Raw genomic sequence first — 21,139 nt, 5'->3', positions numbered from 1 at the left:
GTGCATTCTGTTTCCACTGATCATCCTTGAGATGTTTCTACAACTTGATTGGAGTCCACTTGTGGTAAATTCAGTTGATTGGACATGATTTGGAAAGGCACACACCTGTCTATATAAGGTCCCACAGTTAACAGTGTATGTCAGAGCACAAACCAAGCCATGAAGTCCAAGAAATTGTCTGTAGACCTCCGAGACAGGATTGTATCGAGGCACAGATCTGGGGAAGGGTACCGAAAACTTTCTGCAGCATTGAAGGTCCCAGTGAGCACAGTGGCCTCCATCATCCGTAAATGGAAGAAGTTTGGAACCACCAGGACTCTTCCTAGATCTGGCCGCCTGGCCAAACTGAGCGATCGGGGGAAAAGGGGCCTTAGTCAGGGAGGTGACCAAGAACCCGATGGTCACACTGACAGAGCTCCAGCATTTCTCTGTGGAGAGAGGAGAACCTTCCAGAAGAACAACCATCTCTGCAGCACTCCGCCAATCAGGCCTGTATGGTAGAGTGGCCAGACGGAAGCCACTCCTCAGTAAAAGGCACATGACAGCCCGCCTGGTGTTTGCCAAAAGGCACCTGGAGGACTCTCAGACCATGAGAAACAAAGATTGAACTCTTTGGCCTGAATGGCAAGCGTCATGTCTGGAGGAAACCAGGCACTGCTCATCACCTGGCCAATACCATCCCTTCATTGAAGCATGGTGGTGGCAGCATCATGCTGTGGGGATGTTTTTCAGCGGCAGGAACTGGGAGACAAGTCAGGATCGAGGGAAAGATGAATGCAGCAATGTACAGAGACATCCTTGATGAAAACCTGCTCCAGAGCGCTCTGGACCTCAGACTGAGGCGAAGGTTCATCTTCCAACAGGACAGCGACCCTAAGCACACAGCCAAGATAACAAAGGAGTGGCTCCGGGACAACTCTGTGAATGTCCTTGAGTGGCCCAGCCAGAGCCCAGACTTGAACCCGATTGAACATCTCTGGAGAGATCTGAAAATGGCTGTGCACCGACGCTCCCCATCCAACCTGATGGAGCTTGAGAGGTCCTGCAAAGAAGAATGGGAGAAACTGCCCAAAAATAGGTGTGCCAAGCTTGTAGCATCATACTCAAAAAGACTTGAGGCTGTAATTGGTGCCAAAGGTGCTTCAACAAAGTATTGAGCAAAGGCTGTGAATACTTATGTACATGTGATTTTTTTTTCGTTTTTTATTTAATAAATTTGCAAAGTTCACGTTGTCATTATGGGGTATTGTTTGTAGAATTTTGAGGAAAGTAATGAATTTAATCCATTTTGGAATAAGGCTGTAACATAAAATGTGGAAAAAGTGAAGCGCTGTGAAAATTTTCCGGATGCACTGTATATAGAATAAAATTAAAATTTGATGAAATATTTATGGCCAGTACATATTCTGAGATCTGCCATCATGGGCAGGTGTAGCAGAAAGTTACATTTTTACTCTGAATTGTTGGAATATGAGACCTGCTCCATCATTTTCAGTCACTTTGACCTAGACGTACATTTATTGTTTTGTGCACTAAAATAAAAAGGAACGTCTCAGCCAACATTTAAATGATTATATCTCATCAACAGTTTGGTGTAGAACATAATAATTATAGCATTAGAAAGAGACTTTCCGTTTTACTTTTGTGCATAAAACTGTTTGTCTTAGAAAAAAATTTACCCATAAGAAACTTCAGCCAACTTGGCAAGTTCTCATACTTTAACAATGTATTGAGAAACTGCAAAAGTCAATCCTTTACTTTTCTCATACTTGACCCTCAGACAAGGTCATTTTGCATTTCATAATGCATTATTCTGTCCTATCTCTTTGTCTCCCCATTGCATTAGGCTTTTCAGTGTTTCTTTCTGTTCTTTTGGAAATGTTACGAATATAGGTCAGTGAATTTATTTAGCGTTCATTTGTTTGTTTGAAAAAAAAAAATGCTTTGAGAATCTTTAAGATGCACACTTTCCTTGTCTTGGCTTGGTAATAGCAGCCTGTTTAGTGAGCGCCTTTGAAGTGAACGCTCACTGTAAGGGCTGGTTTGGAAGGGGAAAGGTAGTTTTGAGGTGAGGGCAGTTCACAGCATCTTTTCATTGCTTAAAATCTTGTACAAAACAAATTTGGTACCTTTTAAGAGGTGGCTTTTTGAAATGTTGAAACCTCGAAATTATCAATTATATATTGAATGTTGGGATCAGGAATGAAAAGGGTGCTGTCTGTTTGTTTGGCAACATCAGATGACTATATGCTAGGTAGACTTGTCATGGCTTGTCGTTTTAACAGTCAAAACATTTTATTAGAGTGTCAATATTTGATATTAAATTGGTTTCATAAAATTGCTGTGGAACGCCCTTCCTCTTACGTAATGCTGTATTTGTGCAAGCCTTAAAAGGGTGATTTTATGAAATAGGATCATATATTACACAGCAGCAGCCTTTCAAATTAGTAACTGGTCCTATTTTATGCAACTTTGTTAAAGGCCTGTTCACACCAAGAACGCTAACTATAACCATAAAGTTTTAAAAATTGTTGTAACTGTAATAAAATAGCGGCGTCAACACCACAACTTTAACGATAACTACACCGAGGAGCTATATATTATGTATCACTTTCAGAGCAATTTATTCCCGCTGATAAACAATAAAAACATTGACAGCCAATTCAAATCCATTCAACTTTAAAGGGCTCGACCTAAAACGTGCTCTCATCTTCAAAATAACACATTCCAGCTCCGTATCACCACTTATTGCACTCACGAACGAATGGAAAACTCCAGCTGAAGAACCGGCAATGTTTTTTCTGCATCCTTCTTCAGTGTTAACGGAGATGAGATAATGAAAAGCTAATGCAAGCTGGTAGCATAAAATTACCTCAGGTATCCAGTGCAAATTTTTTACAATGTCTATTGAATTTTTGGTCACTTGTTGTTAGGCATTGCTAGACTGTTCTAGCCAACTGTTAAGATGTTCTAAGTGGTTGCTAGGCATTTCTAGGGTGTTCTGGTAGGTTACTTGGCATTGCTAGGGATAGGGTTTGTTTACATTTGAATTTTTGACAGTTGTAGTTTGAATTAGTGGTAGCTCAGCGGTTAAGGCTCTGGGTTACTGATCAGAAGGTCGGGGGTTCAAGCCCCAGCACTGCCAAGATGCCACTGTTGGGCCCTTGAGCAAGGCCCTTGACCCTATCTGCTCCAGGGGCGCTGTATCATGGCTGACCCTGCACTCTGACCCTAGCCTAGCTGGGATATGTGAAAAAGAAGAATTTCACTGTATATGTGCAAATGTATAATGTGTGATGAATAAAGAAAATTATTAATTATTATTATTATTAATTAACGAGCATTCCATTTTAGCCACTTGGCTCATTTGAACATTCTGTCAATAAAGGGATAGTTCACCCCAAAACAATTATTCCTCCGAAGGCATATGTTTTGGTTTTGGTGAGAAACAACCAAAATGTAGATAATTTTTTGGTTCAAATTTTGACCTCTGTTGTGCATTCATGAGTGCTTTGGCTTTCATTGACATCCTTTTCGTTAATGTTCGTTGTGTGTTCATGAGTGCATTGGCTTTTGCTTTGATGAAAACTGGCTTTAGTGAGTAAATTAAATGGATCTACTTAGCAATTGGCTGGGAACTTAACTATAAACTGCAGCATAACACATCGTTTACAAATTGAAAGAATGATAACCTATCTAGGCATTTTGTAAATCCTTTTGTGATAGATATAAGTGTCGGGTCTCTAAAGACCCAAATATGTAAGAGTGTTTGGTGAAATTTTCATGTATTTAAAAGTTAAACATTCTTTCAATAAAGGGATAGTTCAAACAAAAATAAAAATAAAAAAGAAGAAGTCCTCTGATGGCATACGTTTTGGTAAGAAAGAACCTGAAATTTAGATATTTTTTTTAGTTAAACTTTTGACCTCTGTTGTGCATTCATGAGTGCATTGGCTTTGGTAGGCTGTTCTAGCTGATTGCTAGGATGTTCTGAGTGGTTGCTAGGGTAGATAGACAGACAGACAGACAGGAAAGTAACTCATTTAGGTTTGGAACGAAATTATGACAGAATGTTTGTTTTTTTGTGAACTTTCTTTACTTACTTTCTATAAAATCTTTTATTTTTTGTGTTTAATTCCAGGTAATGAGTTTGGTCATCCAGAATGGCTGGATTTTCCACGAGTCGGCAACAATGAGAGTTACCATTATGCCCGCCGACAGTTCAACCTTGTGGACACAGATCACCTGCGATATCGGCAGCTGTACATTTTCGACCGGGACATGAACCGCACAGAGGAGAAGTACGGCTGGCTGGCTGCTCCCCCGGTGAGAGAAAAATCACGCTCTTCATTTCCCTGCTTTTACTCTCTCTTTCTACCCAGTTTCATTAAATATTGCTTGGTCATCTTCCTTTCTTCTTCTGGTTCTGTGTGTTCTGTGTGTATCACCACTGTTTGACTTTCTTTTTCTCCATTTTCATGTTCTCTATCTCTGTTTGCCTCTCGTTCTAACTCCCTTTATGTTCAACATAAAAGCATCCTACCATCACCAGAACATCTGCCATTCCACTAAAACAGCTAGCAGTCCCTAACCAGCCCTGCAGTCACATTACTCTTGCTTTTTAAACAAATTTCCACCTCACCATATGGAAGATATGTGAATGAGAGTCATTACCTGAGAAAAAAATACGTTGGCTCATACTGAGATGTGATTCCAACCTCTACACCGCCATGAGAATATGAATAGATTGATATACTGCTGTCAGGCATGAAAGAGTACATATTTGTAGGACTGAGTGCATATTTTAAAGGAATATTCCAGGTTAAAGCTGCAAAGTTGTCTAAATCATTCTTTTGAGATGGGAAATATTTTTTAGGCTGAAGAACTTCTGTTTATGCATTAGCATAACTAATGTTTATGACAGTTTGAAAGATCGAGTATAACTTTACTCAGACAAGGTTAGTAAGCTTTTGTATTGTAAATATACTTCTATTGTAAATCATTTTTTACAGACTGTTGGACGAGTCAAAATTATTTTCCGTTTGAATCTACAGCTTGTCACACATTCTGTCGATAGAGCTTTACTTGTTTTTAGCCCTGAATATTCTTTTAACAGTTATTGGTGTACTAGTCTGGGTGGTATCAGGGCAATCATGCAAACGAACAGCTGAATTGGCAGAGGTCATATTACAAGCTGTGTAAATGATTGAGTTATATTTCCCTGTATGACTAGTTGATTATAAGTGTAGAACAGGGGTCATTGGCATGCGGAGGCTGCACCTGCATGCAAGTAACAGCCAAAGAGGAGTATTTTATTTACTTACATGAAGTTCCTCGCACCTGCATGCTTTTAGAACAACACTTGATGTAAACTAGAAGATACTGCTATCCATTAGAGATTTTCAACCCAGCATACACACTTCTTAAACCACAATGACGGTGACTTACAAAAATTAACCATGGTTTTAAAATAGTAATATTGTTTTAACAATGGTTGTAACCATGTTTTGGCAAAAACCATGCATTTACTAGTAATCTTGTTGTAGCATTACTGTAACTATGCTTTTTGGTGCAGTAGTATCCATATATAGTAGTTACCCTGGTTTTAATATAGTAATATTTTAGTAACCATGGCTGCAGTAATTATAGTTAATTTTGTGGTTACTGTGGTTTTACTATCAGAATCAGAATGAGCTTTATTGCCAAGTATGTTTAAACATACAAGGAATGTGAGCTTCCAGTACACAACAATACAAAAACAGCAACAAGACTTTTAAAAAATAATTATAAATATTGAAAAGAAAAAAGTATATATAGAATACACAATAGACAATATATATATATATATATATATATATATATATATATACAGGTGCATCTCAATAAATTAGAATGTCGTGGAAAAGTTCATTTATTTCAGTAATTCAACTCAAATTGTAAAACTCGTGTATTAAATAAATTCAATGCACACAGACTGAAGTAGTTTAAGTCTTTGGTTCTTTTAATTGTGATGATTTTGGCTCACATTTAACAAAAACCCACCAATTCACTATCTCAAAAAATTAGAATAAGGTGACATGCCAATCAGCTAATCAACTCAAAACACCTGCAAAGGTTTCCTGAGCCTTCAAAATGGTCTCTCAGTTTGGTTCACTAGGCTACACAATCATGGGGAAGACTGCTGATCTGACAGTTGTCCAGAAGACAATCATTGACACCCTTCACAAGGAGGGTAAGCCACAAACATTCATTGCCAAAGAAGCTGGCTGTTCACAGAGTGCTGTATCCAAGCATGTTAACAGAAAAAGATGCACAACCAACCGAGAGAACCGCAGCCTTATGATTGTCAAGCAAAATCGATTCAAGAATTTGGGTGAACTTCACAAGGAATGGACTGAGGCTGGGGTCAAGGCATCAAGAGCCACCACACACAGACATGTCAAGGAATTTGGCTACAGTTGTCGTATTCCTCGTTAAGCCACTCCTGAACCACAGACAATGTCAGAGGCGTCTTACCTGGGCTAAGGAGAAGAAGAACTGGACTGTTGCCCAGTGGTCCAAAGTCCTCTTTTCAAATGAGAGCAAGTTTTGTATTTCATTTGGAAACCAAGGTCCTAGAGTCAGGAGGAAGGGTGGAGAAGCTCATAGCCCAAGTTGCTTGAAGTCCACTGTTAAGTTTCCACAGTCTGTGATGATTTGGGGTGCAATGTCATCTGCTGGTGTTGGTCCATTGTGTTTTTTGAAAACCAAAGTCACTGCACCCGTTTACCAAGAAATTTTGGAGCACTTCATGCTTCCTTCTGCTGACCAGCTTTTTAAAGATGCTGATTTCATTTTCCAGCAGGATTTGGCACCTGCCCACACTGCCAAAAGCACCAAAAGTTGGTTAAATGACCATGGTGTTGGTGTGCTTGACTGGCCAGCAAACTCACCAGACCTGAACCCCATAGAGAATCTATGGGGTATTGTCAAGAGGAAAATGAGAAACAAGAGACCAAAAAATGTAGATGAGCTGAAGGCCACTGTCAAAGAAACCTGGGCTTCCATATCACCTCAGCAGTGCCACAAACTGATCACCTCCATGCCAGGCCGAATTGAGGCAGTAATTAAAGCAAAAGGAGCCCCTACCAAGTATTGAGTACATATACAGTAAATGAACATACTTTCCAGAAGGCCAACAATTCACTAAAAATGTTTTTTTTTATTGGTCTTATGATGTATTCTAATTTTTTGAGATAGTGAATTGGTGGGTTTTTGTTAAATGTGAGCCAAAATCATCACAATTAAAAGAACCAAAGACTTAAACTACTTCAGTCTGTGTGCATTGAATTTATTTAATACACGAGTTTCACAATTTGAGTTGAATTACTGAAATAAATGAACTTTTCCACGATATTCTAATTTATTGAGATGCACCTGTATATATATACACACACACACACACATCAAATCAAATCACTTTATTGTCACACAGCCATATACACAAGTGCAATGGTGTGTGAAATTCTTGGGTGCAGTTCCGATCAACATAGCAGTCGTGACAGTGATGAGACATATACCAATTTACAATAACATCAAATTAACACAACACAATTTAAACATCTGATATACACATAATTACACTCAACAATATACAAATAATAACATACACTGTACAGTATACAATACGCACTATATAGATACACATTATTCAATAAAAATAAAAAATAAAATATATAAAAAAGTATATATAGTATATATAGAATGTACAGTATTGTACTGTATTGACATTCAGCTGTCGGTTGATAGTCAGTTATTAAGAGAGAATATAATATAATAATAATATAATTTATGACAGTCCGGTGTGAGATATAAGAGTAAGGGTAATAAAGTGCAGTGCTGATGTATTTGATCGTGGGAGATCAAGAGTTCAGAAGTCTGATTGCTTGGGGGAAGAAGCTATCATGAAGTCGGCTGGTGCGGGTCCTGATGCTGCGTTACCGCCTACCTGATGGTAGCAGTGAGAACAGCCCATGGCTCGGGTGACTGGAGTCTCTGATGATCCTCCGAGCTTTTTTCACACACTGCCTGGTATATATGTCGTGGAGGGAGGGAAGCTCACCTCCGATGATGTGTCTGGCAGTTCGCACCACCCTTTGCAGTGCTTTGCGGTTGTGGGCGGTGCTATTGCCGTACCAGGCGGAGATGCAGCCAGTCAGGATGCTCTCTACAGTGCCGGTGTAGAACCGTGTGAGGATGTGGCGGTTCATTCCAAACTTCCTCAGCCGTCTCAGGAAGTAGAGGCGCTGATGAGCCTTCTTCACAACAACTTCAGTGTGGATGGACCATGTGAGTTCCTCAGTGATGTGGACACCCAGGAACTTGAAGCTGCTGACTCTCTCCACCGGTGCTCCATTGATGGTGATGGGACTGTGTTCTCTGTCTTTTCTCCTGAAGTCCACCACAAGCTCCTTTGTCTTACTGACGTTGAGGGAGAGGTTGTGTTCCTGACACCAGTGTGTCAGAGTGTGCACCTCCTCTCTGTAGGCTGTTTCATCATTGTCAGTGATCAGACCTACCACCGTCGTGTCATCAGCAAACTTAATGATGGCATTGGAGCTATGTGTTGCCACACAGTCATGTGTGTACAGAGAATACAAGAGTGGGCTGAGAACACAGCCCTGTAGGGCTCCAGTGTTGAGGGTCAGTGACGAGGAGATGTTGCTGCCTATTCTAACCACCTGGCGTCTGCTTGACAGGAAGTCCAGGATCCAGCTGCACAGTGAGCTGTTTAAGCCCAGAGCCCGGTGTTTCTCATCTAGCTTGGAGGGCACTATGGTGTTGAATGCTGAGCTGTAGTCTACAAACAGCATTCTCACATAAGTGTTCTTTTTTTCCAGGTGGGAGAGAGCAGTGTGTATTGTAGATGCAATGGCATCATCAATGGAGCAGTTGTTGCGGTAAGCAAACTGCAATGGGTCCAGTGATGGAGGCAGTACAGAGCAGATATAGTCTCTGATTAGTCTCTCAAAGCATTTGCTGATGATGGGGGTCAGAGCAACAGGACGCCAGTCATTTAAGCAAGTTATTTTTGATTGTTTTGGAACAGGCACAATGGTGGATGTTTTAAAGCATGTAGGGACTACAGACAAAGAGAGGGAAAGGTTGAAAATGTCCGTAAAAACACCAGCCAGCTGGTTCGCGCACGCTCTGATGACGTGGCCTGGAATGCCGTCTGGGCCTGCGGCTTTGCGGATATTCACCCGTCGAAAGGATCGGGTTACATCCGCTACAGAGACGGAGAGTGAACTAACCTCTGTAGCTTCAGCCGCAAGAGCTCTCTCCACGAGGGCGGTGTTATTTTCCTTGAAACGAGCATAAAAAGTATTTAGCTCATCCGGAAGAGAGGCAGCGGTGTTCATGGCGGAGTTTTTATTCCCTTTAAAGTCCGTGATGATGTTAATTCCCTGCCACATGCTTCTAGAGTTGGTGGTGTTAAACTGTCCCTCAATCTTGCTCCTGTACTGGCGTTTTGCGGTTCTGATAGTTTTTCGGAGGGCATAACTGGCTTGTTTATGCTCCTCCGCGTTCCCAGAATTAAAAGCGGAGGTCCGCACATTAAGTGCCGCGCGAACATCACTATTAATCCAAGGTTTCTGATTCGGATAGATCCTTACTGTTCTGGTCGGAACCACGTCCTCTACGCACGTTCTGATGAAACACATTACGCTATCAGCATAAAGCTCGATGTCGTCATCAGAGGCGGACCGGAACATCTCCCAGTCCGTGTGATCAAAACAGTCTTGTAGTGTAGAGTCTGATTGGTCCGACCAGCACTGGATCGTTCTGAGGGTGGGTGCTTCCTGTTTCAATTTCTGCCTGTAAGCGGGCAGAAGCAGAATGGAAGAGTGGTCCGATTTGCCAAATGGTGGGCGGGGGAGGGATTTGTAGCCATCCCGGAAGGGAGAGTAGCAATGGTCCAAAACCCGGTCCCCTCGTGTGTTGAAACTAATGTGCTGGTGATATTTTGGTGCGACTGATTTTAAACTGGCTTTATTAAAGTCCCCGGTCACAATGAACGCGGCCTCAGGGTGCGTGGTTTCCTGCTCACTTATACTCCCATACAGTTCCTTGAGTGCCCAGTCTGTGTCGGCTTGTGGGGGAATATACACAGCAGTGATAATGACTGCTGTGAATTCCCTCAGTAGCCAGAATGGTCGACACAGAAGCATAAGAAATTCCAGATCAGGAGAGCAGAAAGACTTGATAGAATGAACGTTCTACACATGTATGTACATATATGTGTGTGTGTGTATATATATGTATATGTGTATATATAACTGTTGCCAGAAGGCAACAGTTCAAAAAGGTAGTGGGCAGGGTGAGTGGGGTCCAGAGTGATTTTTCCAGCCTTTTTCCTCACTTTGGAAGTGTATAGTTCTTGAAGGGAGGGCAGGGGGCAACCAATAATCCTCTCAGCAGTCCGAACTGTCCTTTGTAGTCTTCTGATATCTGATTTCATAGCTAAACCAAACCAGACAGTTATAGAAGTGCAGAGGACAGACTCAGTGACTGCTGAGTAGAACTGTATTAGCAGCGCCTGTGGCAGGTTGGACTTCCTCAACTGGCGAAGGAAGTACAACCTCTGCTGGGCCTTTTTCGCAGTGGAGTCAAAGTGGGTCTCCCACTTCAGGTCCTGTGAGATGGTAGTGCCCAGGAACCTGAATGACTCCACTGCTGCCACAGTGCTGTTTAGAATGGTGAGGGGGGACAGTGTTGGGGGTTCCTCCTAAAGTCCACAATCATCTCCACCGTTTTGAGCGTGTTCAGCTCTATGTTGTTTTTACTGCACCAGACAGCCAGCTGTTTAACCTCCCTTCTGTATGCAGACTCATCATCATCTCGGAAAGGGCTGATGACAGTGGTGTCCTCTGCAAACTTCAGGAGCTTGACAGAGGGGTCATTGGCAATGCAGTCGTTGGTGTAGAGGGAGAAGAGTAGTGGGGAGAGCACACATCCCTGGAGGGCACCAGTGCTGATTGTACAGGTGCTGGAAGTGAATTTCTCCTGTCTCACAAGCTGCTGCCTTTCTGTCAGAAAGCTGGTAATCCACTGACAGATAGACGTAGGAACAGAGAGTTGGTGTAATTTAGTCTGGAGAATAGCTGGGATGATGGTGTTGAAAGCTGAACTGAAGTCCACAAAAAGGATCCTTGCATATGTCCCTTGTCTGTCCAGATGTTGCAGGATATTATGCAATCCCACTTTGACTGCATCATCCACATACCTGTTTGCTCGATAAGCAAATTGAAGGGGACCTGGAAAGGGTCCAGTGATGTCCTTCAGGTGGGCCAACACCAGTCTCTCAAATGACTTCATGACCACAGACGTCAGGGCGACAGGTCTGTAGTCATTAAGTCCTGTGATTTTTGGTTTCTTTGGGATGGGGATGATAGTGGAACATTTGAAGCAGCATGGGACTTCACACTGCTCCAGTGATCTGTAAAAAAAGAAAAGGATATCGGATAATTTTCTATCCGTTCCGGAGTGGAACTTCAATAAATTGCCCTTGAAGGTCTCTGCGTTGTTCTGTCTTTTCTGAGCGCTGAAGTAAATCAATTATTGTTAATTCACACATTTGATTCCATTATTCATTTTATCTGACTCCAATTTTATATTAATCTGACTCCAATTTTAAGTTGACCTCTAATTTATATTTAAGCTCTAATTAATTTCTGATCATTCTTTTAATTTAAAATTTTTAGGTTATTGATTACTCTAAATCCTCTTCTATTCATTGTCCTTTTGATCTTTGGAGACTTACGCCGGCCGTTATTAAATTACGTAAACCTCCCGAAAATGGATAGCCAGTTCCGTTCTTAGTCAGCGGTTGTAGGGTTAACTAATATTGTCTGGTTTGGCTTGTCTCATAACCAGACGATATTGCCGCTTAGTCACGTACATACAACTTGCCAAGACGGGCGGTGAGCAGTGACTGAGAGTCTTTAAATGGCTTTCTCCTACCCGGTTGTCCTGAGTGGTTTCTCCTATATTAAAGCTCCAGTATGGTCTACCCTGGTCTATTGAAATTCAAATCCTACCCGGCTGTCCTAGGTGGTTGCCCTACCTGGTTGTCCTAGAGGGTTGTCCTACCTGGTTGTCCTAGGTGGTTTTAAGTTCAAACTGAGAGTCTTTAAATGGCTTCCTCCTATATTAAAGCTCCAGTAATGATTTCAGAGGAATTCAGAATAAATCAAATAATAACAATTTATTTGTCAGGTAGGATATAAAACATTGTTGCAGAAATTCAAATCAAAGCCAATTTCACATGATCAGAATAAACAAGCATTACTAAAAATAAAAGACAAGTCAAAGAAACATACCTGACAAAACTACATGCAGCGGTACAGCATGGGAGATCTGCATACAGATTCCAAGAGCTTCGTGCCAACTTTCCTTAAATATCTAGACAGAATAAACATTGTGTACCAAATGGTATTATCCTATGGACAATGAGGATTTGGGGGTGAATGGGTTCTTGACTTCCTGGGGTTTAACCTTGTTAACATACAGGAGATAATTTCGATTGTAGGTCAAGGAGGGGGAGACACCTCCAGAATTATGCAGTATTTGGCAAAGACCTTATAACTTTGTTACCATTAGTTTTATCAACATGGGAAAGAGACCACTATACCAGTTGCACAGAGACCTCTTAAATGATATCAAACACATACAGTTGCATTCTTTGTTTTCATGTTATTTGTTATATTTTTTACATATAAATCTTATGTCTTTGTGTTGGTCCAGAGCTGTTGAAGGGGAGAAGGGGAGAGAGAAGGGGGGGGCAGCAAGGTGATTTGCAATTTATCACACTGTGGTGATATTCAGGTGTAGATTTCAGCAAAAGGTGATTTGCACTTTATCACACGTGGTGATATTCAGGTGTAGATTTCAGTTTTTGTGAGAGAGTTCTATGACGTTGATTCTCGCAGAGTTCTTTGACTTTTACCGGAAATGGTGCCTTTTGCTTGTAGACATTCTGGTGCCAGCCTTACAGATCTATTGAAGATCTGTGTGAAGATGGGGGCCAGCTGGTTAGCACAGGATCTAAGACATGCAGGTGAAACGCCATCTAGGCCCTGTGCTTTCCTTATCCTTTGTTTTCGAAAGACGTGGCTCACATCATCTTCACAGATCTTAAGTGCAGGTTGAGAAGCAGGAGAGGGGAGGAGGGGGGTTGCAGGAGGTGTTGGTGTTTGTGTGAAGTAAATGTCAGAGTGGGTGTGGGGTGTGAGATTGGGCCTTTCAAATCTACAGTAGAACACAGGTCATCAGCCAGTTGTTGCTCCACCACAGGGTTGGGGGTAGGAGTCCTGTAATTTGTAAGTTGTTTCATGCTACTCCACACTGATGCAGGGTCGTTAGCTGAAAACTTGTTTTTCAGCTTCTCAGAGTATCTTCTTTTATCCATTCTGATTCCCTTATTCAGTGTGTTCCTGGCCTGATTGTACAAGACTTTATCCCCAACTCTGTAAGCATCCTCTTTGGCCTGACGAAGCTGCCTGAGTTCCGCTGTAAACCATGGTTTGTCATTGTTAAATGTTAAATAAGTCCTAGTAGGAATGCACCTATCCTCATAGAAACTGATATATGATGTTACAGTATCTGTGAGCTCATCCAGATTGGTGTCTGCAGCTTCAAAAACACTCCAATCAGTGCAGTCAAAGCAGGCTTGTAGTTCCAGCTCTGCTTCATTGGTCCATCTCTTTACAGTCCTTACTACAGGCTTAGCAGATTTTAATTTCTGTCTGTAGGTTGGAAAAAGTTCAAGTGTTTTTTTTATTGTCGTTCAACCATATACAGTTAGTACAGTACACAGTGAAACGTGTACTCCAGGACCATGGTGCTATGTAAAACAACACAGGACAGAACCACATGAGGCAACACAGACTGAATAAGACCTACACTGTCCTACATAAAGTGCACGTGCAAATGTGTGCAAAAAGTACAGGACAGTACAATAATTACTAAAAAGGAAACAGGACAGTAGGCACAGTAAGAGACAGTGAGAGACAGTGCAGCACCGTCCAGTACACATTTCTAATCTGAGTAGTGCAAAAAGATGACACTTTCTATGTAAACATAACATACTATGAAATAGTGTTCAAAGGACATAGCAGTTATTGAGGTAGCAGCCAGGTATAAAGTGACAATGAATTAAGTGCAGCTCTGGACATGTGCAAAAGTTGGATGGTGTACAGGTGTGTGTGTGTGTGTGTGTCAGTCCAGTCTCTGAGTATTGAGGAGTCTGATGGCTTGGGGGAAGAAGCTGTTACACAGTCTGGCCGTGAGGGCCCAAATGCTTTGGTACCTCTTGCCAGACTGCAGGAGGGTGAAGAGTGTGTGTGAGGGGTGTGTGGGGTCATCCACAATGCTGGTTGCTTTGCGGATGCAGCGTGTGGTGTAAATGTCTGTGATGGAGGGAAGAGAGACCCCGATGATCTTCTCAGCTGTCCTCACTAATCTCAGCAGGGCTTTGCGGTCCGAAACGGTGCAAGTCCCAAACAAGGCAGTGATGCAGCTGCTCAGGATGCTCTCAATAGTCCCTCTATAGAATGTGGTGAGAATGGGGGGTGGGAGATGTGCTTTTCTCAGCCTTCGAAGAAAGTAGAAATGCTGCTGGGCTTTCTTGTTAATGGAGCAGGTGTTGAGGGACCAGGTGAGGTTCTCCGCCAGGTGAACACCAAGGAATTTGGTGCTCTTGACGATCTCCACAGAGGAGCCGTCGATGTTCAGCGGAGAGTGGTCACTCTGTGCTCTCCTGAAGTCAGCAACAATCTCTTTTGTTTTGTCCACATTCAGAGACAGGTTGTTGGTTCTGCACCAGTCCGTCAGCTGCTGCACTTCCTCTCTGTATGCTGACTCATCATTCTTGCTGATGAGACCCACCACGGTCCAATCAGATGCTGAGGAATGATTGTGTTGAATGCTGAGCTGAAGTCTATGAACAGCATTCGAACGTATGAGTCCTTTTTATCCAGGTGTGTGAGGGCCAGATGGAGTGTGGTGGCGATGGCGCCGTCTGTTGAACGGTTGGGATGACACGTGAACTGCAGTGGGTCTAGTGAGGGGGGCAGCTGGGTCTTGATGTGCCTCATGACGAGCCTCTCGAAGCACTTCATGATGATGGGTGTGAGTGCGACGGAACGGTAGTCATTGAGGCAGGACACTGAAGACTTCTTCGGCACGGGGACGATGGTGGTGGCCTCAGAGAGATGTTGAAGATATCGGTAAGAACATCCACCAGCTGGTCTGCACATCCTCTGAGCACTCTGCCAGGAATGTTGTCTGATCCAGCAGCCTTCCGTGGGTTGATTCTACGTAGAGTTTTGCTCACATCAGCCGTGATAAGACATAGCACCTGGTCGTTGGGAGGAGGGGTGGTCTTCCTCGCCGCCACGTCGTTCTGCGCCTCAAACCGAGTGTAGAAGTCATTCAGCGCATCTGGAAGGGAGGCATCATTGTCACAGGCAACTGATGTTGTCCTCTAGTTAGTGATGGCCTGGATGCCCTGCCACATGCGCCGCATGTCGCCGCTGTCCTGGGTGTCCAGGACTTGGAAGATGAACCAGACAGTGATCAGATAGTCCCAAAGCTGCTTTAGGAACAGAGCGATATGCATCCTTTGTTGTGTAGCAATGATCCAGTATATTTCTGTCTCTGGTGGGGCATGTAATGTGCTGTTTGTATTTGGGCAGTTCACGTGTGAGGTTTGCTTTGTTAAAATCCCCAAGAATAATAATATCTGAGTCCGGGTATTGTTGTTCCGTGTCTGTGATTTGATCAGTCAGCTGTTGCAGCGTAGCATTCAAACACGTGTTTGGCGCGATATACACACTCACCAGAATAAATGAGGAAAACTCCCGTGGCGAGTAGAAAGACTTACAGTTAATAAAGAGCACTTCCAAATTAGGACAGCACATCTTCTTTAACGTTGTTACATCAATGAAAGTTGGTGTACAGATGTAAAAGCATGTTCCACCGCCTCTCATTTTCCCTGTTAACTCTGCAATGCGATCCGCTCCGAACAGCTGGAAGCCCGGCAGATGTAACGCGCTGTCCGGAATGGCTTCACTCAGCCAGGTTTCTGTGAAGCACAAGGCAGCAGAGGTTGCAAAGTCCTTGTTTGTGCGGGTGAGGAGATGTAGTTCGTCCGTTTTGTTAGGGAGAGAGCAGAGATTCACAAGATGAATGCTCGGCAGCGCTGTTCGAAAGCCACGCCATCTGAGCTTGACCAGTGCACCTGCTCATCTCCCTCGCCTGCGTCTCATAGCGTGTTTAAACAACACAGCTGTGCCTCTGACTAAAATGTCAAACAAAACGTCCGAATATTCAAAATCCGGGAAAAGATTGACTGGTATATGCTGTCCTATGTTCAGCAGTTCGTCTCTGGTAAAACTGACTGGAAAAAGATTACTAAACACAGGACAAACAAACAAAAACAACAAAACAATAGGAGCGTTCCACACCGAGGTGGCCATCTGCGGTGCCATCATGATGTATATTGTACAGGTGCATCTCAATAAATTAGAATGTCGTGGAAAAGTTCATTTCAGTAATTCAACTCAAATTGTGAAACTCGTGTATTAAATAAATTCAGTGCACACAGACTGAAGTAGTTTAAGTCTTTGGTTCTTTTAATTGTGATGATTTTGGCTCACATTTAACAAAAACCCACCAATTCACTATCTCAAAAAATTAGAATACATCATAAGACCAATAAAAAAAACATTTTTAGTGAATTGTTGGCCTTCTGGAAAGTATGTTCATTTACTGTATATGTACTTAATACTTGGTAGGGGCTCCTTTTGCTTTAATTACTGCCTCAATTCGGCGTGGCATGGAGGTGATCAGTTTGTGGCACTGCTGAGGTGGTATGGAAGCCCAGGTTTCTTTGACAGTGGCCTTCAGCTCATCTGCATTTTTTGGTCTCTCGTTTCTCATTTTCCTCTTGACAATACCCCATAGATTCTCTATGGGCTTCAAGTCTGGTGAGTTTGCTGGCCAGTCAAGCACACCAACACCATGGTCATTTAACCAACTTTTGGTGCTTTTGGCAGTGTGGGCAGGTGCCAAATCCTGCTGGAAAATGAAATCAGCATCTTTAAAAAGCTGGTCAGCAGAAGGAAGCATGAAGTGCTCCAAAATTTCTTGGTAAACGGGTGCAGTGACTTTGGTTTTCAAAAAACACAATGGACCAACACCAGCAGATGACATTGCACCCCAAATCATCACAGACTGTGGAAACTTAACAGTGGACTTCAAGCAACTTGGGCTATGAGCTTCTCCACCCTTCCTCCAGACTCTAGGACCTTGGTTTCCAAATGAAATACAAAACTTGCTCTCATCTGAAAAGAGGACTTTGGAACACTGGGCAACAGTCCAGTTCTTCTTCTCCTTAGCCCAGGTAAGATGCCTCTGACGTTGTCTGTGGTTCAGGAGTGGCTTAACAAGAGGAATACGACAACTGTAGCCAAATTCCTTGACATGTCTGTGTGTGGTGGCTCTTGATGCCTTGACCCCAGCCTCAGTCCATTCCTTGTGAAGTTCACCCAAATTCTTGAATCGATTTTGCTTGACAATCATAAGGCTGCGGTTCTTTTGGTTGGTTTTGCATCTTTTTCTTCCACACTTTTTCCTTCCACTCAACTTTCTGTTAACATGCTTGGATACAGCACTCTGTGAACAGCCAGCTTCTTTGGCAATGAATGTTTGTGGCTTACCCTCCTTGTGAAGGGTGTCAATGATTGTCTTCTGGACAACTGTCAGATCAGCAGTCTTCCCCATGATTGTGTAGCCTAGTGAACCAAACTGAGAGACCATTTTGAAGGCTCAGGAAACCTTTGCAGGTGTTTTGAGTTGATTAGCTGATTGGCATGTCACCATATTCTTATTTTTTGAGATAGTGAATTGGTGGGTTTTTGTTAAATGTGAGCCAAAATCATCACAATTAAAAGAACCAAAGACTTAAACTACTTCAGTCTGTGTGCACTGAATTTATTTAATACACGAGTTTCACAATTTGAGTTGAATTACTGAAATAAATTAACTTTTCCACGACATTCTAATTTATTGAGATGCACCTGTAGACTGTAGGGAGACTGACTCGGTTGCACCATTAGCAGAGCTCTTTTGCCACAGATTTTTACCATTGTTCTCTGATTGGTGGGTCTTTCTCTTCAGGATTCACAAATTCTGATATTAAACAAGACTTAATGTTGAAATAAAGTGGACTGGTGGCTTCAGCAGAAGCATATACAGTTGCAAGAAAAGTTTTTTTGGTAAAAAATTTTGTCAAAAACTTGTGATAAAATGTGATCTCATCTTCAAGATATACTTCATACAAGTATAGACAAACACAATGTGCTTAAGCTAACAACACACAAACAATTATAATCTCTCATGTCTTTATTGAGCACATCCCATTAAACATTCACAGTGCCGTGGAAAAACTAAGTGAAAAACTAAATTTAATAACTGGTCAATCGTCTTTTGGCAGCAATAACCTCAACCAAGCGTGTTCTATAGCTGCGGATTAGGCTTGCACGATGTTCAGAAGGAATTTTGGACCATTCTTCCTTACAGAACTGCTCCAGCTCAGCTATATTCTTAGGATGTCTGGTTTGAAGGGCTCTCTTGAAGTCATTCCACAGCATCTCTATTGGGTTAAGGTCTGGGCTCTGACTAGGGCACTCCAAAAGGTGGATTTTCTTTTTTTGAAGCCATTCTGTATTGGATTTACTTCGATGTTTAGGGTCATTGTCCTGCTGCATCACCCAATTTCTACTGAGCTTCAGCTGGTGCAGAGACACACTGACATTATCCTGTAGGATATCTTGATAAACTTGGGGATTCATTTTTCCCTTGATGACACGCAGTCCAGGCACCAAAGCAGCAAAGCAGCCCCAAATCATGATGCTCCCTCCACCGTACTTCACTGTTGGTACGCGATGCCCTTTTTATGCAGTACATAGTGCTGTATATTCTTCCCAAAAATTAATCCATAATTTCATCAGTCCATAAAACATTTTCTTAGTAGCATGGTGGGGTGTCAAGGTGGCTTTGGGAATCTGCGGGCATGTAGCAATGTTTTTGTTGGAAAGCAGCAGCTTCCTTCGTGGTGCCCTGTCATGGACACCATGCCTGTTTAATGCTTTCCAAATAGTAGACTCATGAACAGAGATGTTAACCAGTTCAGATTATTCCTTCAAGTCTTAAGCTGTCACTCTAGGATTCTTTTTTTACCTCATTGAGCATTCTGCGGTGAGTCATCTTGGCTGGACGACCACTCAAAGGGAGATTAGCCACAGTACTAAATCATCTCCATTTATAGACAGTTTGTCTAACTGTGAAAAGATGAATATCTATGCTCTTTGAGTTAACTTTGTAACCCTCTCCAGCTTTTCCAGCAAAAATAATTTATTGTAGGTCTTCTGAGATCTCTCTTTTGCGAGACATGGTCTACGTCAGCAGTTGCTTCTGGTGAATAGCAAACTCAAAATGTTTGAGTGCTTTTTATAAGTCTAAGTGCTTTTATAAGTCATAAGACAAAGTATAATTCAACAAAATTCGCTTTTGTTGACATAATGTGCCTAGGGGTTCACATATTTTTTATGAAGCAGTCATTATGTACAAGAACAATACAATAATTTGTGTGTTATTAGTTAAAACAGATTGTGTTTGTTCATTATTGTAACTTGGAAGAAGAAATGTATACTTAATTGCAGGTAATTCCAAAGGGTTCACATACATTTTTACTTGCCACTGTAAATGATTAAATAGTAAAAATACTAGAAATAAAAATATTAATATAAATACAAAATAATGGAAATACTATTGGAACAGTTATCAGGGAATGTAATTGTCTAAAATGTGTTCAGATAATGTATTGCTTCCAATTGATAACATGATTTTAATTACATTTAAAACTTTTCAGTGATTTATAACCTGCAACCTGAAATTCTATTAGTTTGGGAGAGGAAACTACTGTAGCTCTGACTCCTCTATTAAGATGTCTTTAGAAAAGATGAACTTAGCTTTAAGCATGTCTTGGGTGTCTGAATGTTTGTAATTGCTGTGTATCATCGTTGTCTTTTCCCAGGGTAGATAATCGACAGTAAAATCCTTGGCACCCACTCAGACAACCAGCTCTCTTACTGTCTGCACAACTCTGACAGAGTGGTAACAATGTATCGCTCCCGAGAGTAGAGCATTTCTGTGCGTGACCTGGCTTCTTAATTCCCTCTCAGCTCCTTACCTTCAACTTTTCTACACTTGGCGGCAGTTTCTGCACTAGTCACCACTGCTCATTTTGCAGTCTGTGGATGTAGACTGAGACCAGTGGGTGGGTAGGGTGGGCAATAAACTTTGGAATGCCTACCTGCCTGAGGGAAGGGTACAAGGGACTATGGAGGGGCGATGTCAGCAGTGTGTTTTGTCAGCAGCATGGGAGACCACTGTTCGGATCCCAATTTGAAACCAGGTAAAAGTAATTGCATTTGCATAATCAGTAACAAGCAGTATTCTGAGGTTTCATTTTTACTCCACTGATGGTTGGGGATACATTTTATTAAATATGCATTCCTCTTCACTGTTTTACATCCTGTACAGCTGCAAACAACTCGTTTCACACCTCGCTATTGGCGCCCCTCGGTGGACATTTTACCCCTAAAAAAGATGCTCACACGTGCCCATACGCCCAATAAACCACTTTGGCCACTGGGGGCAGTGTTTTGAATTTCGGTAACCACAGACTTTTAGCTAAAAAAAAAAAAACTCAACCTTTGCTTTCCGATTTCACTGTAATACAGACTAATTGTTGAATCAGAGTTTTTCACAGATTCACAGATTCGAACTTACAGTTTAGAATGATTCATGGAAATGGATCGAACTTGTTTAGTTTTTGTTACTGAAATTTTAAATAAAAGACGCTGTTAAAACATCTGTTTTAAAGGTGCTGTTAGTGTTTTCCGCCTTTTTAACTTTTTAGCTATAGCTTCAACCACATACCCGCTCTTCAAAACCCAGCCCTACAAAGACAAGTTAGCTAATCCTAATGTGCAAAATTATTGACAGGAAGAGAGCATTTCCGATCGTCTAA

General features: G+C 42.0%; 1 protein-coding gene across 1 annotated transcript in view; it reads left to right on the top strand.

The window, feature by feature from the left end:
* LOC127421889 (1,4-alpha-glucan-branching enzyme-like) overlaps nt 1–21,139 on the top strand; it is a 280,638-nt gene that overhangs the window by 166,414 nt on the left and 93,085 nt on the right. The window contains exon 13 of the mRNA XM_051665092.1: nt 4,142–4,326. Within this exon, the coding sequence (XP_051521052.1) occupies nt 4,142–4,326 (185 nt within the window). The remainder of the gene's footprint in view (nt 1–4,141; nt 4,327–21,139) is intronic.

This window comes from Myxocyprinus asiaticus, chromosome 31 (assembly GCF_019703515.2).
Source record: "Myxocyprinus asiaticus isolate MX2 ecotype Aquarium Trade chromosome 31, UBuf_Myxa_2, whole genome shotgun sequence".
NCBI classification, from domain to species: Eukaryota; Metazoa; Chordata; class Actinopteri; order Cypriniformes; family Catostomidae; genus Myxocyprinus; species Myxocyprinus asiaticus.
Note: the sequence above shows the minus strand (reverse complement) of the source record. Positions and strands in the feature narration are given on the sequence as shown.